The sequence below is a fragment of the Struthio camelus genome, chromosome 2, assembly GCF_040807025.1.
Source record: "Struthio camelus isolate bStrCam1 chromosome 2, bStrCam1.hap1, whole genome shotgun sequence".
Classification (NCBI taxonomy): Eukaryota; Metazoa; Chordata; class Aves; order Struthioniformes; family Struthionidae; genus Struthio; species Struthio camelus.
The window spans coordinates 111694821-111714781 of NC_090943.1; the positions used below are offsets into that span (position 1 = coordinate 111694821).

Genomic DNA, 19961 nt, shown 5'->3' on the forward strand with positions numbered 1-19961 from the left:
TTCTACCAAGAAGTAGTCAGATTTTATTTGTCCCTGTCTCATGTTATTTGCAACCTTTCTGAGGGCTGATGCATTCTTTCAGCAGTTTTCCAATTGACATCCGCTGTGCTGGTGAGCAGAGGGAGATTATTTCGTGCTAAACAGTGGGGTTTTTGTTTTTCATATCAATATGCAAGAGACATTGTTCATGAATCTAAATCGCATCTTTAAACTCTGTCATGCATCAGAGCAAATTTTCTAGCTTATAATAAAAACCCTTCATACTGTTAAAATTGTTCATTGCTTTATTTGCCTCAATATCAGCATTTTATTAGTATACAAAGTGAATTGCTGACAATTAAAATATTTTTTTTTAATTTTTTGTATGAAGTTTTGGGCTATTTAACTGTTCATTGGGTATTTAAAGCTGTTTTTATAATTTATATTTACTTCATAAACATGTCCTGGTAAGTTTGCTCAAAAACAAGCGACTACTGCTTGAATCTGATTTCAGTCAGGTTTCAGCCTGGCTGACATCATTTAAAGGCATTTCAGGTTTGCCTCATTATATGTGGAGAACTGACTCCAAAGCCAAAACCATAAATTTAACACTAAGGCAAAATATGGTAAGAAATATTAGCTTAACTGAAATGTTGAAACTATTCTTTAATATTGGATATCTAATGTTTGAAGCAGTTGACTCTTTTTAAAAACTGTGGTAAAGGTGAATCCATTGCACTATTAGTCTGAATGTTTGCAAGGAGTAATTATGAATGAAAGCAAAAGGGGAAAGTGAATTCTGAAGAGAGTTTTGGAGTATTTCATGAAGTGTCTTCCTGAAAATCACCTGGCAAACAGATTCAAGTGTAAATCACAGGATGTGATCCTTTACATCGTTAAGCTGACAAGTGGTTCTATAGCACTGAGTGGTATCCTGTGGAGCTGAAAATGTTCCAGTAGGATTTTCCCGGTGAATCAAACATCTTGTAATTGGATTTGCTACTTTTCTACAAAAAAAAAAAAAAAAAAAGCCCAAAGACTCACATTTTTTATTTTCACTGTGCATGTGTGTTAGTCTTTCCAATCACCACAATATTTATGGTAAAAGACATGTTTTTATTCAGAAGTTTCGTTACTACAAACTATCTTAAAAATAAATAATACTCATACTTATCAAAAGGTACAAATAAAACTAAATATTTACTTATTTTTAGTTTATAGAGTGTAGTGCACCACAGTACAGCTACTGACATAACTGAATCTTTAAGCATCTCAGCATCTACTTACCAAATTGATTTCTTAGTCTAAATAAAATTGGTGAAACTGTTGAATGAGTGCCAAAAATGAACATAATTTCTCATAATGTTTAACTTTCAGGTAACCTTTCAATTTTTCTTTCAATCAGAAACATCTGGACTGAAGTCAGATGTAATGGTATGGTAGAATATGGAAAAGAACCACATACAATCATTCATTTATCAGTGTTTAGAAACGCTGTTCAGGTAACAGTTTAGTCATCTACATTAATTTTGTAATCCAGCTATTAATATCTGCTGCTAAAAACTGTGTAATGTAAAGGAACTTTAGGTGTATCTACATTCAAAATCTTTCACGCAACTCCCTTTCCATAATTATCATGGTTCATTGCTAGAATATTTTTCTATTTAAATTAAACCACCTTTTTCAAATCAGCAGTATTTGCAATATCATTATATGGCTTGTTATAAGCAGCACTAACATTCCTTCTTTTTTTTTCTTCTATTTGTTTTTCTTTCACAAAAAAATGAAATAGAGATAACAGTGTCTTTTGTCTATGAAAGAGTTAACCAAATAACATCAATTCTTCAGTTAGTAACATGTGGAAAAGCTATGGTTCCTATACCTACCTGGGAGAAATCTTAAAGGATTAATTATGTTCAGAGACTCTGCTGGAGCTCCTCGGTGTGACATTCTTGGTGATATCTTCAGGATCCTTTCGGGAATTTCAGTAGACTCCAAAATAATCCTTTAGTTTTTCTTTATTACTCTCTGATGTTCCAGGTTTAACTTTAATTCTCTCTTGGTTCCAGCTCAAAAACAGTAACAAAAGGACTCACAGAGGAACATTACAGTAATATCAGATGCCCTTTAGCTCCACCTATAGACAGTGCTCATTTGACCTAACGTTCCCAAGGGTTACTGTCACAGAAAAAAGCAGTTCCACAGAGTCCCACCTACCAGACATTTATCCCTTCCCACAGATATCTGTTCCGTTGATGAGAGTGGTGTAGATGACATTCTCCTTCCCCTCTTATTTTTTGGACAGGTAGGGCAGTTTCTGCAGGTCTCCTTCTCCCAAAGGCATGACTGGAGTGGCTGAAGCTGCACTTTCTGCTCCATCTAATATGACTGATAGTAGGGAGTGAAAGAATAGTTTTACCTTTCCAAAATTATGAGAATTTTTGTCCATAGATTCTCAACAATGGCAGCAGTAACCTAAGGTATGCTGAACAGGACCCAGAAGCACTGAGCATACGTAATATTATTGAACTAGGTACATATAACTCCAGGAAACTGTAGATCAGCAACCAATTGCTTGGTTCTAAAAATTCTGCTGAAACAGGATTGAAAAGGACAAGGGACTGGATATCTCATCTTGTATGCTTACAGACATTACAAAATAGGTATAGTGTAGCCAGTTAGATATGACAAAGTTCAGAAGGAATAGACTATGTGAGCACCAATTGTTATCAGTTTTAATTCAGAAAAGGGTTTGCTGTATTTCTCCATGACAGTTTACTCACGTCTTTTGGTGATTAATATAATTCTATTGAGGAAATGATAGCAACCAAAGATATAAAATGTAAAATATAAAATATGTCACTGCATCCTCTACACGCTCTCTTCTGGACTGTGCATTGAACAGGATCAGCTTTCCCACCTGGTTTTTCCAGTCAGTGAAAGAAATCTCATACTTCAGTTTTGACCCCTTTCCCCTCATTTAAAACATATGGCCTACTTTTCCCTATAACTCTTGTATCCTTTTAATATTAGATATAGGATTTGAGAATTAAATATCAAATCACAATTTGATACTTTAAAAGATGTCTGAAATCTCTAGTATGGATAGATGTCTGCCAACCGTTTGCTATGCTTTGAAGACGCAGGTTATTGTTACATGAAATGGCATCTAGCCTTTTCTACATTGCCACAGATTTTCTGGTGAAACATCGGGGTAAGATGATATATGTTAATATACTATTTGACAAGATAATCAGTAAACAATTATAAAACAATTGGAATGACAGGATTTCTAGTCAATCAGTTCTATACTGATTAAAATCCGCAGACATAAAGGCATTAATCAACTAACAAATTCATTTATTTAAAGCTATTTTGCCCATGTATAACTGACAGATAATTTCTCTGGCAATTCTGTGTAGTAGTTTGAAGGCCTTCCCTCAAAGTACTATAACATATTTACAAAATGAAGACAATAATGTACCAATTAGAATGAAGTGAAATTTATGTCACATTCATAACACCTAAGTAATTGCTTGCCGTATAAGTGAAGTGCTAGCTGATGAGTAGAGACACATGCAACCACAGTGTGTTAATATGCACTACCATTCAATATGATTTGGTCAAATGTCACGTCAAGTTGTCCTTTAAAGAAGACACTTCTCAAGGTTAAGCAATAGCTTTTAATCAGCTAGTCATGCAACACACTAGAAAGGCTATTGTTGATATAGCTGTAATTAACTGATTGAAGATACATTTACATTTTACATGCCAGTTCTGGTAGCCACAGTATAGTTGAATTCAGCATACTTGTTAGACGTACCATTCCAAAGTTATCAAAGGAAAAATACATGTGTAAAAGACCAGAAAGTCAAAAGAGACTAAATTAAAATATTCAGATCTGTTATAAATAATAGTTAACATGAAAGCATTATTGAACCCTAAATTAATAATAAGGAAAAGAAATCAGGTAGACAAACATAAGCTAAAGGGAATTATAGAAAACGTGATCTGAGCTGCAGCTGGGATGTTATCAAATTTACCAATTCACAAAAAAAACAATAACATCAACAACAAAACACATACTATATTTCTGTGGCATATTCCAGAAGTGGAAATTAGTGAAAAATGACACTTAAACAACAAAATAAGTTCTTGTAAATTTGTTATTTTTTTCTTCCCAGTATTGCTTTTACCAGCCCAGATGAATATTATTGTCACAACATCGATTTTCTGCTCTTCCGATCTGCAGAGATAGTTATCAGTAGAACCAGAGGAATAATCCAGTGTAGTTGGATCTAACTATACCGTATTTATTTATTAGGAAGTAGTATGCCTTCTTCTGCTGCCTCTTAATAGTATTTGTGAAATTCATGAAAAATGGAAGACTTGCATAAAATTTACCTTTACACTGACTGAAAAAAACTGATTTCTAGCACATCAAACCTGTAACAATTATTATTTGCCTTCCCTGTGAAATTCAGTGATCATCAGAAGTACCAAGAATAGGATTAAGTCCACTACATACTATAAGTTTATATTATTGTTCCATACAGATTGAAAACAAAAAAAACCTGTTCATTATTTTTTAAGTATCATCAAGACAATAGTAATTAATTAGATGAGTTGATCTATATTTGATTCATTTCTTGGGAATTATACAAGTAATATAGCATAGATGTCAGTTAGATTGTGTGCAGCCTAAACTGTGCCCAGTGAGAACGAGTTCAAATACAACCTTTTCTGGAAAGAAGGTAGGGAAGAAGCATTATAATACACTAGTATTATGAGTAATTGAGCATATAAAATACAGGTAGGACAAAAGTTGTGGTACAGAAGACATGCTGCCAAAGAACAAACATATAGTTGAAACTTGGAAAGTTTCTATCAAATTTTTTATAACACCCTAGTCTATAGATGTTGGTTAGAAATGTTCTTTCCCCTTTATCCTCCTAAGTGAAAATTAAAGATAACAGCATACAAAGGAGATAAATTTCATTGCAATCACACCAACACCGACATACAGAACTTATAACTGAAACAAGATCATGTTATACCTATACATGAGATAAGAACTGTATTTCAAAAGCTGTGTCTTAATGAACTTGATTGACTCATCTGAATTGTTCCAATTTTTGTTTTGTTTTTGTTAGCTTGATGTTATTAAAATAAGAAAAGTCAACACCAAATTTCACAAAAGGAATGTATTTCAGTCCATCATTTTTGGTGCTCTTTAGTACTTTCAAGGATAGAGAGCACTATTTTTCCCAGAAGTCATTTTTCAAAGTTCAGCCGTGAAACAGGATGAAGAACATATACAGGATATTCTTAATAGTCTCTAGGGAAGAAGTACCTACGACCTTCCTCGTTACTGTGTTCCACTGTTTTCTATCCTCTAATTAGAAGGCCTTACTTACAACCAAATTAATTTTCTTTGTTACAAAATTAAGCTACTTTGTTCTTATTCTTCACCCAACAGAACTAGAATATATTTTTTCCCCATCTTCTTTATATATATTTTAAATGTTTTAGAAAGTTGCCGTCTTGTCTCCTCTTTGTCTCTCCCCTCCCCAACACACAAATTACTTCAGGATTTTCCAGAGGCTATATTCTACATTCTTCTTACTCTTTTTGTTATTCTTGCAGTGCTAGACAGTAACAGGTATTATTTTATGAGGTAATAACATGACCATAATTTGTAATTAATTACTATCATAATAAAGGGAATTCAAAACCATGTCAAAGTAATAAAATGCTGAAAGTTGATATCCTGTTTCAAATAGTTACAGCATTTGATTTGGAGATAGCTCTAGAGCACATGTGGCAGGGTGCTCTGCGACTTTATGCCAAAAAGGTAAACCTGTTCTTAGCCTATAGGAGATTCATGATTTTCCCTGGGTGTACAAGGAAGATATTCCTTTAAAAGCTTTAGCCTACCTATTGTAACTAAAATTGATATTCTCATTACTCTTTTCTGTATATCAGTCTTTATTAAATCAGTGCAATCCAATACAAGTGACAGAAAAAGTGGAGATGTACTTCCTGAAGACTAGAGCAGGAGCAGAACAATGGTCCCCGTTTCTCTCATGCCAGAGATGAGCTCATTTGCTCATCTCTGAAAATACATTTGTCTTTTTTAATGAGAGATTATTCTATTAAGAATTTATCTATTTGTTCATATTACTATATCACCTAAAAGCTCTGTGCTTTTACTAAGCCTCCCTTCTGCTCCGTATTATAATTATAACACAGAGTACAAGGTCATTTCAGTTACAAAGAGCTTACAAATTAAGTGTAAAACAAGAGACAGCTGATGGATAGGGAAAGACAGAAGAGTACAACGGAATAATGAGACAATACTAGTCACTGTGATAGGCAGCACTCTCAGCACAGAATCACCTTAAACTTTTTTTTTTTCAAATGAGTAACATCAAAATTCACTTTTTTAAGGAAAGATAAGAAATAACTCTTTCCAAGAGTTACTTCTGAGCATGAATTACAGTTTGGAGAATGGTAGGAAGGTGATTGTTTCACAAGTGAACAATCGGATTTATAGAGAATGGGCAACATGTGCTAACCAGAGGCTGGAGGCAGATTTTTAATGCCAAACGGTAGGAAGATGCTGAAAGGAAATATGCTTTGAAAATTCTTGAAATTAAAGGCTAATGGAGTATGTCTGATGTCGCAGTGAAGAGGAAAACAGAAAGACATACAACCCTCAATTCCATAATACACTTTTACATTTTTCACAATAATTTGCTTAAAATATATATTTATAAGCAAAAGAAATTATATACACATAATGAAGAGTATGCGACATCTCAAAATCTGAAAATGTTTATTCTCCCCCACGTGTTACAGCTGTGATACTTGAATGCATATATCATAGGCTATTAACACAGCTTAGGAGAGAGGGAACGCTGAAATGGACCAAAAGTTAATTGCGTTTTTTAAGTTGTCAGTCATTGATGGGTAACCGCTGAGTGCGTTGCCAAAAGGCGGGCAACAGCAGACCAGTGTAGTCATGTTCTGTACCCTTATTAGGTTGATGTGAATACACACAGAGTCTGTCATGAGTTTGCTAACAATAATGTGCTTGCAATGCAGTCTGCATGAAATATTAGCCTACAGGACTAGGATACTTTGTTGAACTAGGTGGGCAGTGTCAGAACAAATGCTTGAAAAACAAGCTAATGGGTAGCCAGCAGCATTTGCTATGGCTCAGACTGAACACCTGTCTCCTCATTTATATAGTGACGGAAATAATTTTCTTTACAATTTCTCTGAAAGCCCTCTTTGACTATTGAACTACTTATCTTTTTTTAATGTTGTCTGTCTTTTGCTGTGTACTGCAATAAAATGAAAACTTATTTTCAGTAGCAGATTCTGTGCAAATTAGTGCTTAGAGTGAAATGCGCTCTATGTACAGAGAGACTGTTCAAGACTTTGTGGCCTTTTAAGCCTCATTTAGGCTTTATTTGAGACCCGGGCTGAACTTTTATGGGCCTCATCTTCCATGCCACAAATATTATCATTGTAGCTTCAGGAAAATAAGCAATCATCTTCCACATAAAACTGAAGTGAGAGCATACCTAACTCCCTTTCCTTCCATTCAAAACTTCTCTTGCACTGTTATAAAGTTGAAAAATAGAAAACCCAAGAAATTGAAATCAGAAGCCTAAGACTTATAGTTCTTTATGCCTTGCTACTAGAATTCCTTTATCTGTTTCTCAAAAAACATTTGTATGCAAGGAAAGAAGGAAAGTGATGTCTGTGTGACATCTCTGTCATTTTAAGCAAATATGATATTTCTCTTTGCATAAGAAAAGATATTGTTTATAGCATTAGTGTTTCAATCATCATCTTAAAAAATATATTAATTCACATTTTATCCTTGACAGGTAAAAAGGCTCATGGAGTTTTCAGGCCTAAAATAAATGCAGCCAAATATTTTTTCCAATGTGTTGTACAAAATGACTAATATGGAATAAATTTGTAAACCTGCATAGGAAATATTATTCTTTAAGTAAGGTTTTAAGAAGTAAAAAGTGCGTAATATGGAACTTCACAATTCTCTATTTCACCCCACAGAACATGGCCATTCTCAGCCAAACATTGCACCTTATTTAGAATTGGGAGTTTTGTTAGTTTTGCCAAAAAGCACTGGACATCCGTAGCACATAGTTTGTGAAAAACCTTAGTTTTCTGAAAGAATTCTTTGTGCCAATTAAACTAGCTGCTAGACCCTAGGGCTTCCAGGATACGTTTACTCTTTGTTTAATTAAAGACAAGAATGTCGCAGGCGGTAGAATAGGATATGACACTTAATTCCTATTGACAAGGAAGGAGAGTTGTGCACATTTTTGCTTCTTCTTCATGGCACAGTAGCTCATTTGGCACTTTTGCAGGCATTTTGCTCAGTTGGAAAAGAGGGAAAGAAAAGGTTAAAAAAAAAACTGAACTCCTCTGTTTCAGCTGTCAGTCATTAGGGCCACTAAGGCTAGTTGTTCACCCTGCAGGCAGTTCTGTGACTGCAGCTTAAAATGAGCCCTGTCTAAGCAGAAACATACAATTATTCCAATCAAATTATTGCTAGGCTACGCAATACAATTACCCAGCTTAATTTGGAAGATGAATTAATTGAAGGATGGTTTTCCTTTTTTGCATAGAAAGTCCCTGTGTAGGATATTCATAAAAGTAAGTTGAACACTTGACTTTTACGCCTCTGAGTCTCTAAAAGAATTTCTATTTTAATCAGAAACAGACTTTGTTCCAGCTCTTTCCTTTTAGGAAAGGGAGATTTTAACACTACAAATCAACTCTTAGATTAGCATAGAATCAATAAGTAAAGAAGGGAGGGTAGAAGTGATACTTTGTTAAATATTTTTGTTTCTCCTCTTCTACAGATGAAAATTGATTGAAAGGAGATTTCAGCATGAATTACTACACATTGCTATCTCTTGTGCTGACGCTGGTTCAGATTTGGCCTTGTGCTCCAAGCATGCAGAAGCAAAGTACTAAAAACACAGATCAGTTTTTTACAACAGTTCGAAGAGTGAAACGTGGCTGGATGTGGGAGCCACTTTTTGCAACTGAGGAACAGACCCCTACTCCACGTTTGTATGTTGGACAGGTATGATAAGTCACGACGCAAGGTGATACAAGGTTTGATTTAGTGTGCTGATTAACAACTTACTACCTTGCCTTGGAAGATCAAGCATCTCCAGTGATTGGGAAATATCAAGCTAAGTAAGAGGAGGAGCTGAGGGAGTTGAAATTAGCTAGCATAACATTTGCCGTTTCCTGTAACCTGATTTAGGATGAGGAAACCCCATGGGCTACGGGTCACTGCAATGTGAAGGACCTACATTCATCAAGGGCCTACAATTCAACTCTCAAGGAGACACCAAATTCACTCTGTTCTGAAAGTAAAACCATACATGGCAGATGCAGGCATCAGGCTTAAAACTTCCTTTTTGCCTTCTGAATGAAAGTTAAGGACTTATTCATCAACATCTGGCAATTTGCTTGTACTATTTTTGGCCTTGCATCAAAGCAGCCACACTGAGTGCAGTGTAGTTTACAAACAGTATTTAGCATGATTTTCTATTACACTAAGTAGCAGCTGATTTACCCCTCATTAATTTTTAATGAAGCAGATTAATACTAAATCCTTTTACCACTGAGAAGCTACAGGAATCTACATGGTTCATTAGATTAACATAGCTTTAGCACAATGAGCAATTATTTTTCACCCTCCTTTAAAAATGTGCTTTAAGATAATTTTCTTAATGAGACTTTATCTTCCCCTTTTTCTCTCTCTGTGCTTATTATTATTATTATTATTATTTATTATTATTTATTTTTGTAAGCTAGAAGTAATTGTAATCTCGAGATCTGGTTCCTTTTCTTTAAGGCGCTTTCTAGATGAATGAACCGAAATAAGTTTAACTGCTAATTAACTAGCACTAAAATTTAATTGGGCCCAAAGGGTGAAGTGCTCAAAATTCATTAATTACCTCTTCACAGCCCTTTTGAAGTAGCTACTCTGGAAGCATGATGTCTCACTCCAAAAAAATAAGTGTAGACATATTCTTTTTTTTTATTATTATTACTTTTCCTGTAGCTGGAAAATACAGTTTCCATCAAAAGAAATATCATAAATGTCAAGTATTTTTATGCAGCTTCAGACCGTGTTCGTAATCTTGCCTTTCTATTCCTCACAGCGCTCCAGGTAAACTATCTGGAATTTTAATTGAGGATTATTGTTAGTTTATTGCAGTCTACTGTTTAAATCAGACACATTTACTTGTGGCTGTCTCCTGACTAGAATAGGCTCTGCTTTCAGGAAGTCTATGACAGTCTATGATCAAGCAAAGACTTTTTTTAGTAAATCAGGCCCTACAAAAAACTACTTCAACAAAAATACAGAGGTAGACTCTCTCTGTTATTAATTGTCAGTATTCCAGATCACATCTTCTTTTCACAATCTGATTCAGAGTTCAATCTTCAAATTTCATTTAATAGAGTCATGAATCCTTTTCCATTACCATGTTTAAGAAGAAAGAATGTGTCTATCAGCACTGTAATGTCAGAGATACTAAAGAAAATACATAAATTCTTTGGTTTCATTTACAATGGAAGACCTTTTATTTTACTGTGCCTAGCTTAATAAAATAGGTAAGCAGAGAACCTTCTGTATGTTTCCTCTATAAATATCCTCTCTAGGAGACTTCTCATTTAACATGGTCATGGCAATGAAAATCTTTTGGGGAAAAATAATGATGAGTGAAATGGCTCACACAGATTATGTCTAAATAGCCAGTCCTAGGCAAGCTTCCAGGCTTTCGGGGCTTGATGTACTCTTTGCCTACCTCACAACTCCGTATTAGGGTAAAGATTTAGATCTACATCACTTCTCTTGTGCCCTAGTGCTCATGAAGCAGAAACCCAGATTTATAGATCAAAAAGAATCTGCAATGCCCTTTAGCCAGGTGCTAAATTTGAATGACGATAAAGTGAGCAGGGCCAGATCACTCGCAGAGGGGTAGGCCTACCCTTACTTTAAATATAGCCACTTAGGTGGAAACTATTTGACTGTAAGTTGGTCATTTTTTAAAGTGTTCTAAAGTCCATAGCCTTGAAAAAAGTCTCTCTGGTATCAATAAGGAAAGTTAGCACTCCCTAATTTAGGTTTGAAAACTCTGAAAAGACACAGGTAGAGTAAGAACTCAAAACTGTGTTCCTCAGAGCAGCGTCCTAACCACACTCTGAGTAAACTGTATAGCTGATGTGTATAGCCGATCATGCATTACCAAAATCTCCAAAAGATATGGTCATTGCTCCAAATTAAAATGAAAATGATTTTTGAAACTTCAAAAGCTCTCCCAAAATAGTTTGAGTAGATCCAACAGGGAAATGTGCTGTTCAGAGTCCATAGCTACTTCTTTCCCTCTCTATGGCCTTGCATCCTTCGCTAACCTGCAGGGTTAGAAAGGGGCAGAGCTGGTGGGTAGCAAGCATTTATTCTTTATACCATCTAGAGAGTCTATGACCCCTGCTCCCCCCACTAGGAGAACAGGCAGTCTTTAAAAAAAACCTCTGTTATGGATATTGCCTGTTCTAAAACGGCATTAGTATGAAATGAAGGTTAACTGATAGGCTTCCAGAATGGCAAGTGCCCTTACACTTACATTTCTGGAACAAAAGTTAAATGAGAGTTAACTTCATTTCTAAAGTCTAGTAATTAGTCAGCCAAAGTAATTCTGTCTTTGGTCTGCACATCTAAACCTAATCACTGAGAATCTTTTTGAATATACTATATATTTTATCAGGGCTACTCTGTAATAAACAAAGGGCTACTCTATAATAAGCAAATATTTTTGTGATGGTTTATGCTTCCAAATATTATATTCTCTTATTCATCTGCATGACCTTCAGATAATATGCGTTATATTAGAGACAGCATATTGATTGATGAAAGGTTACCATCATGGCCTAAAACTAACAGCTGTTAGGTCTGACTATATGTCATCGGCCTTAGAAAACTAATAACAACACAGTAAAAGAGTGAGATTCTTGAAGTCAACAAGTAGAAATATTATTTGCATTTAGAACATTCTGCTTTGTAAGAGAAGCAAGTTGAATAAATCTTTTTATTATATTGAATTTTTCAATAATTATCCAGATCCTTAGAGATTTTATGTAGTGACATCTTTGGTTCTAAACACAAAAGAAATAAAGAAAAACAAATGGAGAGTTAATGATAGGCTGGAAATTGCTGTTCCCATAAAACTTCACTAGGCATGCTTGTCGTATTAATAATTTCAGTTATTACTATTAAAAAAGGTGCTATAACATACTGTTAACACTAATAAAACAATTTTAATGGCATGAACAAATGCAGCTGGACTGCAATAGTCTCCAGGGCTAAGTTTCATCAGAAGAATATGATTGTAAAACTCATCTTCACAAGACAACTCTGGATGAAGATCATCCTGGAAGGAAACAGAAAATGGCTATCAATTTATTTCAGAATAAATAATAGAGACTTATACCGCAGAATATGTCTTTAATATTTCAGCATAAGCGGAACACTAGTCTCTCTCATATTTACACCTAGTGCTGCTGAGTGGAAGAATATTAAAACATACGAAGTACACTTCTCATTTTTAACAATAAAGAATTTAGATAATGTCTAATGACCTTTCCATCGTTGTCAGCAGACGTCTATTGGAGCTGATATAGCAATGAGCTAAAGTATGTACTTACATTCATTCCTTTGACTCCAAAGGGGCCGAAGCAGCCTTTTAGGTTAACCATACATTTATAAGTCAGTTCTGTCAATAACTTAAAACTGTGCCACATCTGGCTAGAAATGTGCCAGTAGCTGCTCTTAAACATTAGTTTCCAAGATTAACTAGTGACAGGGTTCACTGTAAAATGAAAACAAATAAATCCTAAAATAAATATTTCAAAACTTATATCCCTTCTAAAATATGTTGTGTTTTGTTGTTTTAGTGTGATTTTTTTTTTTTGTTTCTGTTTTGTACTTGCAGCTGAAATCTGATTTAGACAAGCAGGATGGCAACCTACAATACGTTTTGACTGGGGAGGGAGCTGGAAGCATTTTTACCATTGATGAATATGATGGCAAAATTTATGTGATACAGAAACTGGATCGAGAAAAGAAACCTTTCTACACTCTAAGAGCACAAGCAATTAACAGAAACACTCACCTTCCTGTTGAACCTGAATCAGAATTTATCATCAAGGTTCGAGATGTCAATGATCATGAACCACAGTTCTTGGATGGACCATATGTGGCTACCATTCCAGAAATGTCCCCTGAAGGTATGACGTGTTCTGAACCAAACTCTTTATTTCCTGCTCTTTTTCTGGATAGTTATGTTCATATAAAATCTTAATAGCATACTTTATAGACTACCTTTCCGTGAGAAGAGAGCCAGACTATTTTACAAGCTTGGAAATTTGCAGAGATATATGCTTAAACTGAAGGATATGAGTACTAGGATTTAACATACTTGCCTTTAAACATTTAAGTAGCTACACATATCAAAGTCCTTTGCAGAATCTTGGTCTGAATTCATGATTTAATCGACTAGAGAGAATGTTCTTTCCCATCAATGATGCAGCCTTGAAATTTATACATGTTTAAAAAACATGGTGTTACACTGTAAGATAAGTATGATACTATAGCCAGTTGATACTGCAAAGGAGATTTCGGGTAGACAGATTTCACTACTTTTTGAATCAGGACACTAGCCTTATCTCTACAAAATTGTTCAATATATGATTTTTCTTACAACCTGTCAGTTATTCAGGCTTCAACATATGTGAAAGTAAAGCAGTATGTAGTTAAACTTTAAAGGCCTCTAACTTTGGTTAGCTCTTTTAAGTACATAAGTATAAGCTCAGTTGAACTGAAAAGTACTCAACAGCCTCCTTCAGTCTACTGTGACTCTGCTTAATAATTAAACAATAGGCCTTTATTATACCCTGTGTAGTATAAATCAAATTGTACTGTAACTGGAAAAGAATCACATTCACACCACAAGCACTCACTTTTTGCCCTCAAAGATAACAACAGCTTCCTTCCTATAAGTAATAGGTTTAGAATAAGAATGGTATGAAGCTGATGTCGGGCTGATATGATGAACATTCTCATATTATCTGTGATGCTTATCTGTTTAGACTGCCAAACCTCCTTCACCATCAGTTATCCTCCCTGTGTTTGGATTGGATGGTGTGCAGTAAAGGAAACCGTCTTCAGGTTTCCTAAGCACATGAACTGCAATTTTCTTGTCAAGAACAACAACTGAACCTGAACTTCTTCTACCCTATAACTACATGGTCAAAGAGATCTAGGCCTGGATCTGCCATGTATCTAAAAACTTCATACAACCAATATGAAGCAAAGATAATATTTGGCAAAAATGTGTGTGTGTATGTGTGTGAGAGACACACACACATATATATATCCTTAAAAAAACAAAATGTAAAAGCAGCTGGCGTAAAAGTGCATGTTATAGGTACTGTCATCTCCAAATAACTCTTCTGACATTGTGCTATTTAAAAATGTGTGAATTAATAAGTTCATTAGCTCAATAGTATCAGTGTTCATAAAAGGTAATAAAAACTATATCATTCAGTGTTACCTGTTCAACTTTTAGGGCAGATTCATTGAATCTTTCACAGGGAGCTGTAACTGTATCATCATCTGCCAGCCTAGATACCAGTTACAAGACAAGGATATTCATTCCTGAGGTCTAATCAGAAAAAGCGTTAATATTCCAGTTCCTACAGGGAAGCAGTAGCTCACCATTGCTACTGACAACAACCACAGAAGACATCCGTTTAATCATCTTATGTCACAGTCACTTTACTTCTACCCAGCTTCTATCAGGGAAATCACTTTGAGGGCCTGTGATTGTTCACTCACTGCTACTTTCTTCCACCCTGAGTCGTTTGCCTCAAGACTTCAACATCTGAGCTTACAAGAAAGAATACAAATTTAGGCTAGCCTTGCTTTTGGTCAGATATAACTCAGTTTCTAACACAATTTGCCTGTGGATCAGAGGGTACTTCTAACTTCTGTATCTGGATCATTCACCCAACTTAGGAGATGAGAAGATAGGTCTCCTGCCAAGTACCTTTATTTTTTTTTTTTTGATGTACCCATTATAATAAAGGGGCTATTTTGTTGCATAGAATCATCTGAGTATTTTTATCTGGGATTACACAGATTTAGGACTTTGACGATGCTTTTTTTTTCCTATTTTTTCTTTTTCTGTGGTAAAGTGTTATTATAAGGCAGTTGCTCTCTTTTAAAAATGGTTTTGAGATAGCTTGTAATTACATCTGGCTTGATTTATACTCATCCAGACCTGTAACCATTCAAAGAACTATATCAAGAATTCATTTCTGAAGTCCTTCCTACTTTATCTTCCCAGAAAGTCTCCGTCTTATAGAAGAGTGGATAATTGCATCTTGAAAAAAAAAAAAAAAGCTAAATAACAAACAAAAGAACAGATATTGTCTTTTTGGATGAACTTGCCAGTTAGAGTGATACTTATGGCTAAATACAGCTGCAGTAATTTTTTTTTCTTATACCTCTGTTTCTCATCTGAAGCAGTTCTCTGCTGAGGGGTTCCAAATTGGATTGACTTAGATTGGCTATAAACTAATAACCTACAAATAGAAGGTTCAGTAGCCTTTATCCAATCTCCTGAGTCATCTATTGTATATTTATATTCTGAAAATACTATATCACTTTGCATAAAATCAATTAAACTGTAAAAGATTTATTTTATTTTGTGATATTCCTGTAAGATGACAGAACAGACTCCAGGAAAATGTAGAAATATATGAAATGGGGTGGAGGGTGGCAGGGGAAAGAAGAAGTAAAAACCAAACAAACAGGAGTAACATCCCTCTCCCAGTTTGTGGGAACTGGTAAAAAAATAAGACTAGCTCCCTGTGTGCATCCTCCTGGACACAGACTGCTTGAAATAGTAAAGTCACAGATTTGTCATTATTATCCAGTGTATGAAATATAAATCTAGGTCAACACCTGCATATCTTGAAATATTTTCTGCACTATCTCTATATTTGACCTCTTTAGCATTAATTCCATCATTATTATAGAGATTATTCTTTCACCAACTTCTGCCATATACACCCTAGTACACTAATCCTGTATTAATGTGTATGTATGGTATACAGAATACAGGGGGAGTGTTATATAGTCTCCTTTATACCAGTCATTGTCGTGGAATATATTTTGTTTCATATAAGAGACAGTGCTGCATTGGGTGTGCCTAAATCATAACATAATGTGAGGGTATCTTGGCCAGCTTTAAATCAGGCAGCTTTAATACCTGGAGCAGCTGAGCCAGATGATCATGAAGTTCCTTCTGGGCTAACCTACCCTGGCTCTTGAAGTGTAGGGACTGCACTTCTGAAAGGAAACTTCTTTCCATATGCACCCTAAGAGATTAATCCTTAGAATGAGATTTCTAACCTCTCAACAGATGAAAATAGTAACCAACCAAAATCTGAAACATCAATATTGTAATGGTTCATTATATCAGTACTTCTCAGTGCTTCTCTCACCACAAACTAGAATTTCTTTTGGCTTAGTAAAGGTGTTGACCAGAATTAATTTAGATGATACATTCCAACAGAGAGACTTATTTTTGTCCTTTGCTCCATTTCAGAGTTCTCTAGCAACAGTTTGGCTCAATGATGCTAGACCTGGGATCTCCAGGTAATTCTCTTACAGAAAACATGCTCAAGAAGTGTGGGCAGCACTTGGGAAAGCGGTTGACTCTTAGTAAACACTGTATGTTAAACAAAGACAGCAAGGAGAGAATAATTCACTGCCAGTCATGTATTGCTTACCTCAGAGAACCTGTCTAACCTTTCCTCAGAAAAAATTACTGAAAGTTAGGTACAAATATCAATATGCATACCAATGTGACAACAAATTAGAATATATTTTAGTTCTTTCTTAGCACTCTTTTATCTTCAGTATTAAATTTTATTAGGATTTTGTATTTGAATGTCACAGTAAATGAAAAGTGTATCAGCAAATGGACTCTTCCAGGAGTACAAGACTATGGTTTTCCCTCAGGCATTTGGTATGATTTTACATTAAGTGCCTCCCATATAGCTGTTAAACTTGTACAAATGCAGTATATCTGATGGAATGGTTAAGAAACAGATGCAGTAATCTATCAGTTCTTAATCTTTTTATTGGCTCTAGTTAGAAAAAAGAATAGTTATATCCTATATAAGTGCCTCATAATTTACGTAATGGGCTGCCAGATATAAATTGCACTGTTATGTTTTGCTCAAGAGGGCAAAACCAAAGCTCTGGCAATACAGAGAAAAATCTTATTTTGCAACCAGCAAAAAGTAGTCTGTTTCAAGTAGATGCTAACTAAAAGTAAATAAAGTGTAAACATGTTTACTACCTAGCTTATGACACTTCTGTGCACTTAAAACACATACCTGGGGATAAACTTCATATTAATATCATACAGACTCCCTTATTCAAATAGATATGTTTTAAAGTCCACAGATGCATTCAGTTATTTTGCCTCTTTGGCATCATATTCATTTTCACATAAATGATGCAAAATCATAATTAGATTGTCAATTATGACATTTCATGCCTAGAATTCAGGACATGCATTTTTAAAAATGTGCTAGTTGATTGTTTTAAAATATATATTTTGTATCTGTTCAATTATTTTCCTCCCAACCATGGAGTTACAAAAGGGCTTAAATATGTTTTCAGAGTTATTGAGAAACTCATATTAGCACTGTAATTTTTATCACTCAAAAACAAATGTCTAGGTAAGGATGATTCCATTCAGGAAATGACTTGTTTTGTTTAGTGTGGATTAAATATATGTAAAGAAAAATAGGTTTCATGTCAGTGTGAAACTAAAAACTGAAAAATAAATCTAATCGAGGGATAATATTTTTCTCCTGCCCGCTGCTTAATCCACGTTTAATTTAGAGCTTTGTATCATGATCATGAAATCTCTGTCCTCAAGAAATCTGAAAAATCACAGTCCTGCCTTTATGTGGTCTCCTGTCACCCCAATTTTAAAATAAAGTCTTCCTACTGAGGATGTAGGAAACCAACACTCTTCCTATCCTCCTGTGTTTGCTCATCTTTTCCATTTTCCTGCTGCATCTCACTAAGTCCACTCATACAAATACTATCCTCCCACACTCTGCCGTCCTCCAGAAGAGTCAACAAGGAAGTAAAGTAGGCTGCAGCTTAGAGAAGCAGTAAATGCCATTTTAGTTTCAGTATTTCTTTGTAATGGATAGAAACTATGTAGAAAATAAGTCTTTAAATAATCTTTAAATGAGTGAGATTCAAAAAGCTATAATCAACTTTGCAGTCCTATATTCTTTTTTTTTTTTGTGTCTTTTTCCTCATTTGTCAAATATGGTGCCATAAACAGTCCATTTCTGAACTTCATTGTTTGTATTTAGGTTTCAATATCAGAAAAGGGCATATATAACAGACTGTACCTTGAATTATCCACACTGCTGGATCCCAACCTAAATAGCACTCCATTTCTTGAAAACAACTGTGTTCTCTTTATGCTGAATTATCTTAGAGGATGAATTTCTTGGTAATTAAAATATAATAGCTTCCATTGACCACGCCTAATATGCAGTTAGCAGTTGTGTAGCTGAGTGTTTCTATTATTTCCTTTACTCTTCAATCTTATTACGGAATAAGATATGCCCTGATTAATCTGTCATTTTATCTTTAACATTTATCCAAAGCAATAGGAATATATACATACACACACACACACACACACACACACACATGATATCACATTCCACATTTCTGGCATGTGTGTGTGTGTGTGAGTGTGTGTATATATACGCATGCATACACATATATAACATATATGTCAGAAACTTGATATCATAAGTATGTTTTGAAGGGTACATCTCTCTTAAACTTGGTAGCAATGAGTAACATTTTACTCCAAAGTGTACCTGCGCTCTGAGGGAAGATACCATGAGTGATAGAATCACTTGGAGTTCTGTAGACTAAATTAACAGAGAAACATGCAGGCTGAGAAAAAATGAAAAAATGAATACTTCTGAAAATAACCAAAATAGTTTGTTCACTAAGTTCAGCATGCCTTACATTAGAAAGCCTTCTTCAGATTTATTAACAAATTGAACTATTAGAAAGATCAGAAATGAATATATATATATATATATTCTTTTACCAGAGATAAGTATAAAGTTTGCTATAGAAAAAGTGTTTCTGGCTAAACACCTTTCACCGCATCATTCCTTCTTCTTTTCTCCTGTAGCTTAGCTATACAGCTATACTGGTATTCACTGCTGCAACCATGTGAACATATGGCAGAAAGTTTTAGAAAGTAGCTTGAGTTCCTGCTCTTCCTCAGGAGAAGTGCTGTTTGTGTACTTACACAGAACCTACGTGAGAAAGAAGGACAAAAATAATTATTACTATATAAAATGATGCTACTGTGAATATTTTCTTTAAAAAGATAATCATCACTGATGGTCCCATGAAATTGCTACTAATCTTGGTTCTAGGATATAACAAGCTACTAGCCAGAGATCAAATCATGTTCTTCAGATTAATTCTGGTATGTCTTTTGCACTGGGAAAGGCTCATTAAAGACTCAAGAATATAAAAGGTTATCAGAGTCTTGTTATATTTCTTGCCTGCTTTGCTTGTTAACATTTTATTTCTTTCAATCATGCAGTGATCATACCAGTGATTAAGTGGTTTTGTTTTCTTATTCATATGGGAAACTTTCATAAAATTCTTTGAAGAATTTACAAGGAGAGGGGAAACATCTTGCTGTGCTCCATTCACATATTGCAAATTTGGATAAAAGATATATAGTATTTTAAGCAATATCAGTAAAGATATCATA

At 34.8% G+C, this 19961-nt stretch overlaps 1 protein-coding gene across 9 annotated transcripts in view; it reads left to right on the forward strand.

Annotated features, from left to right (window-relative positions):
• LOC104141847 (cadherin-19) overlaps nucleotides 1–19961 on the forward strand; it is a 126010-nt gene that overhangs the window by 72025 nt on the left and 34024 nt on the right. For 7 of the 9 annotated variants that reach the window (XR_011139115.1, XR_011139116.1, XM_068932092.1 and 4 more), the window contains 2 exons: nucleotides 8886–9112; nucleotides 13038–13332. Coding sequence is in view for 7 of the 9 variants with exons in the window: in XM_068932092.1 (XP_068788193.1) it covers nucleotides 8915–9112; nucleotides 13038–13332 (493 nt within the window). In the remaining 2 variants the exon portion in view is untranslated. Of the gene's footprint in view, nucleotides 1–1384; nucleotides 1482–8885; nucleotides 9113–13037; nucleotides 13333–19961 lie in introns of all 9 variants that reach the window. The other 2 variants (XM_068932091.1, XM_068932090.1) reach the window with 1 other exon arrangement.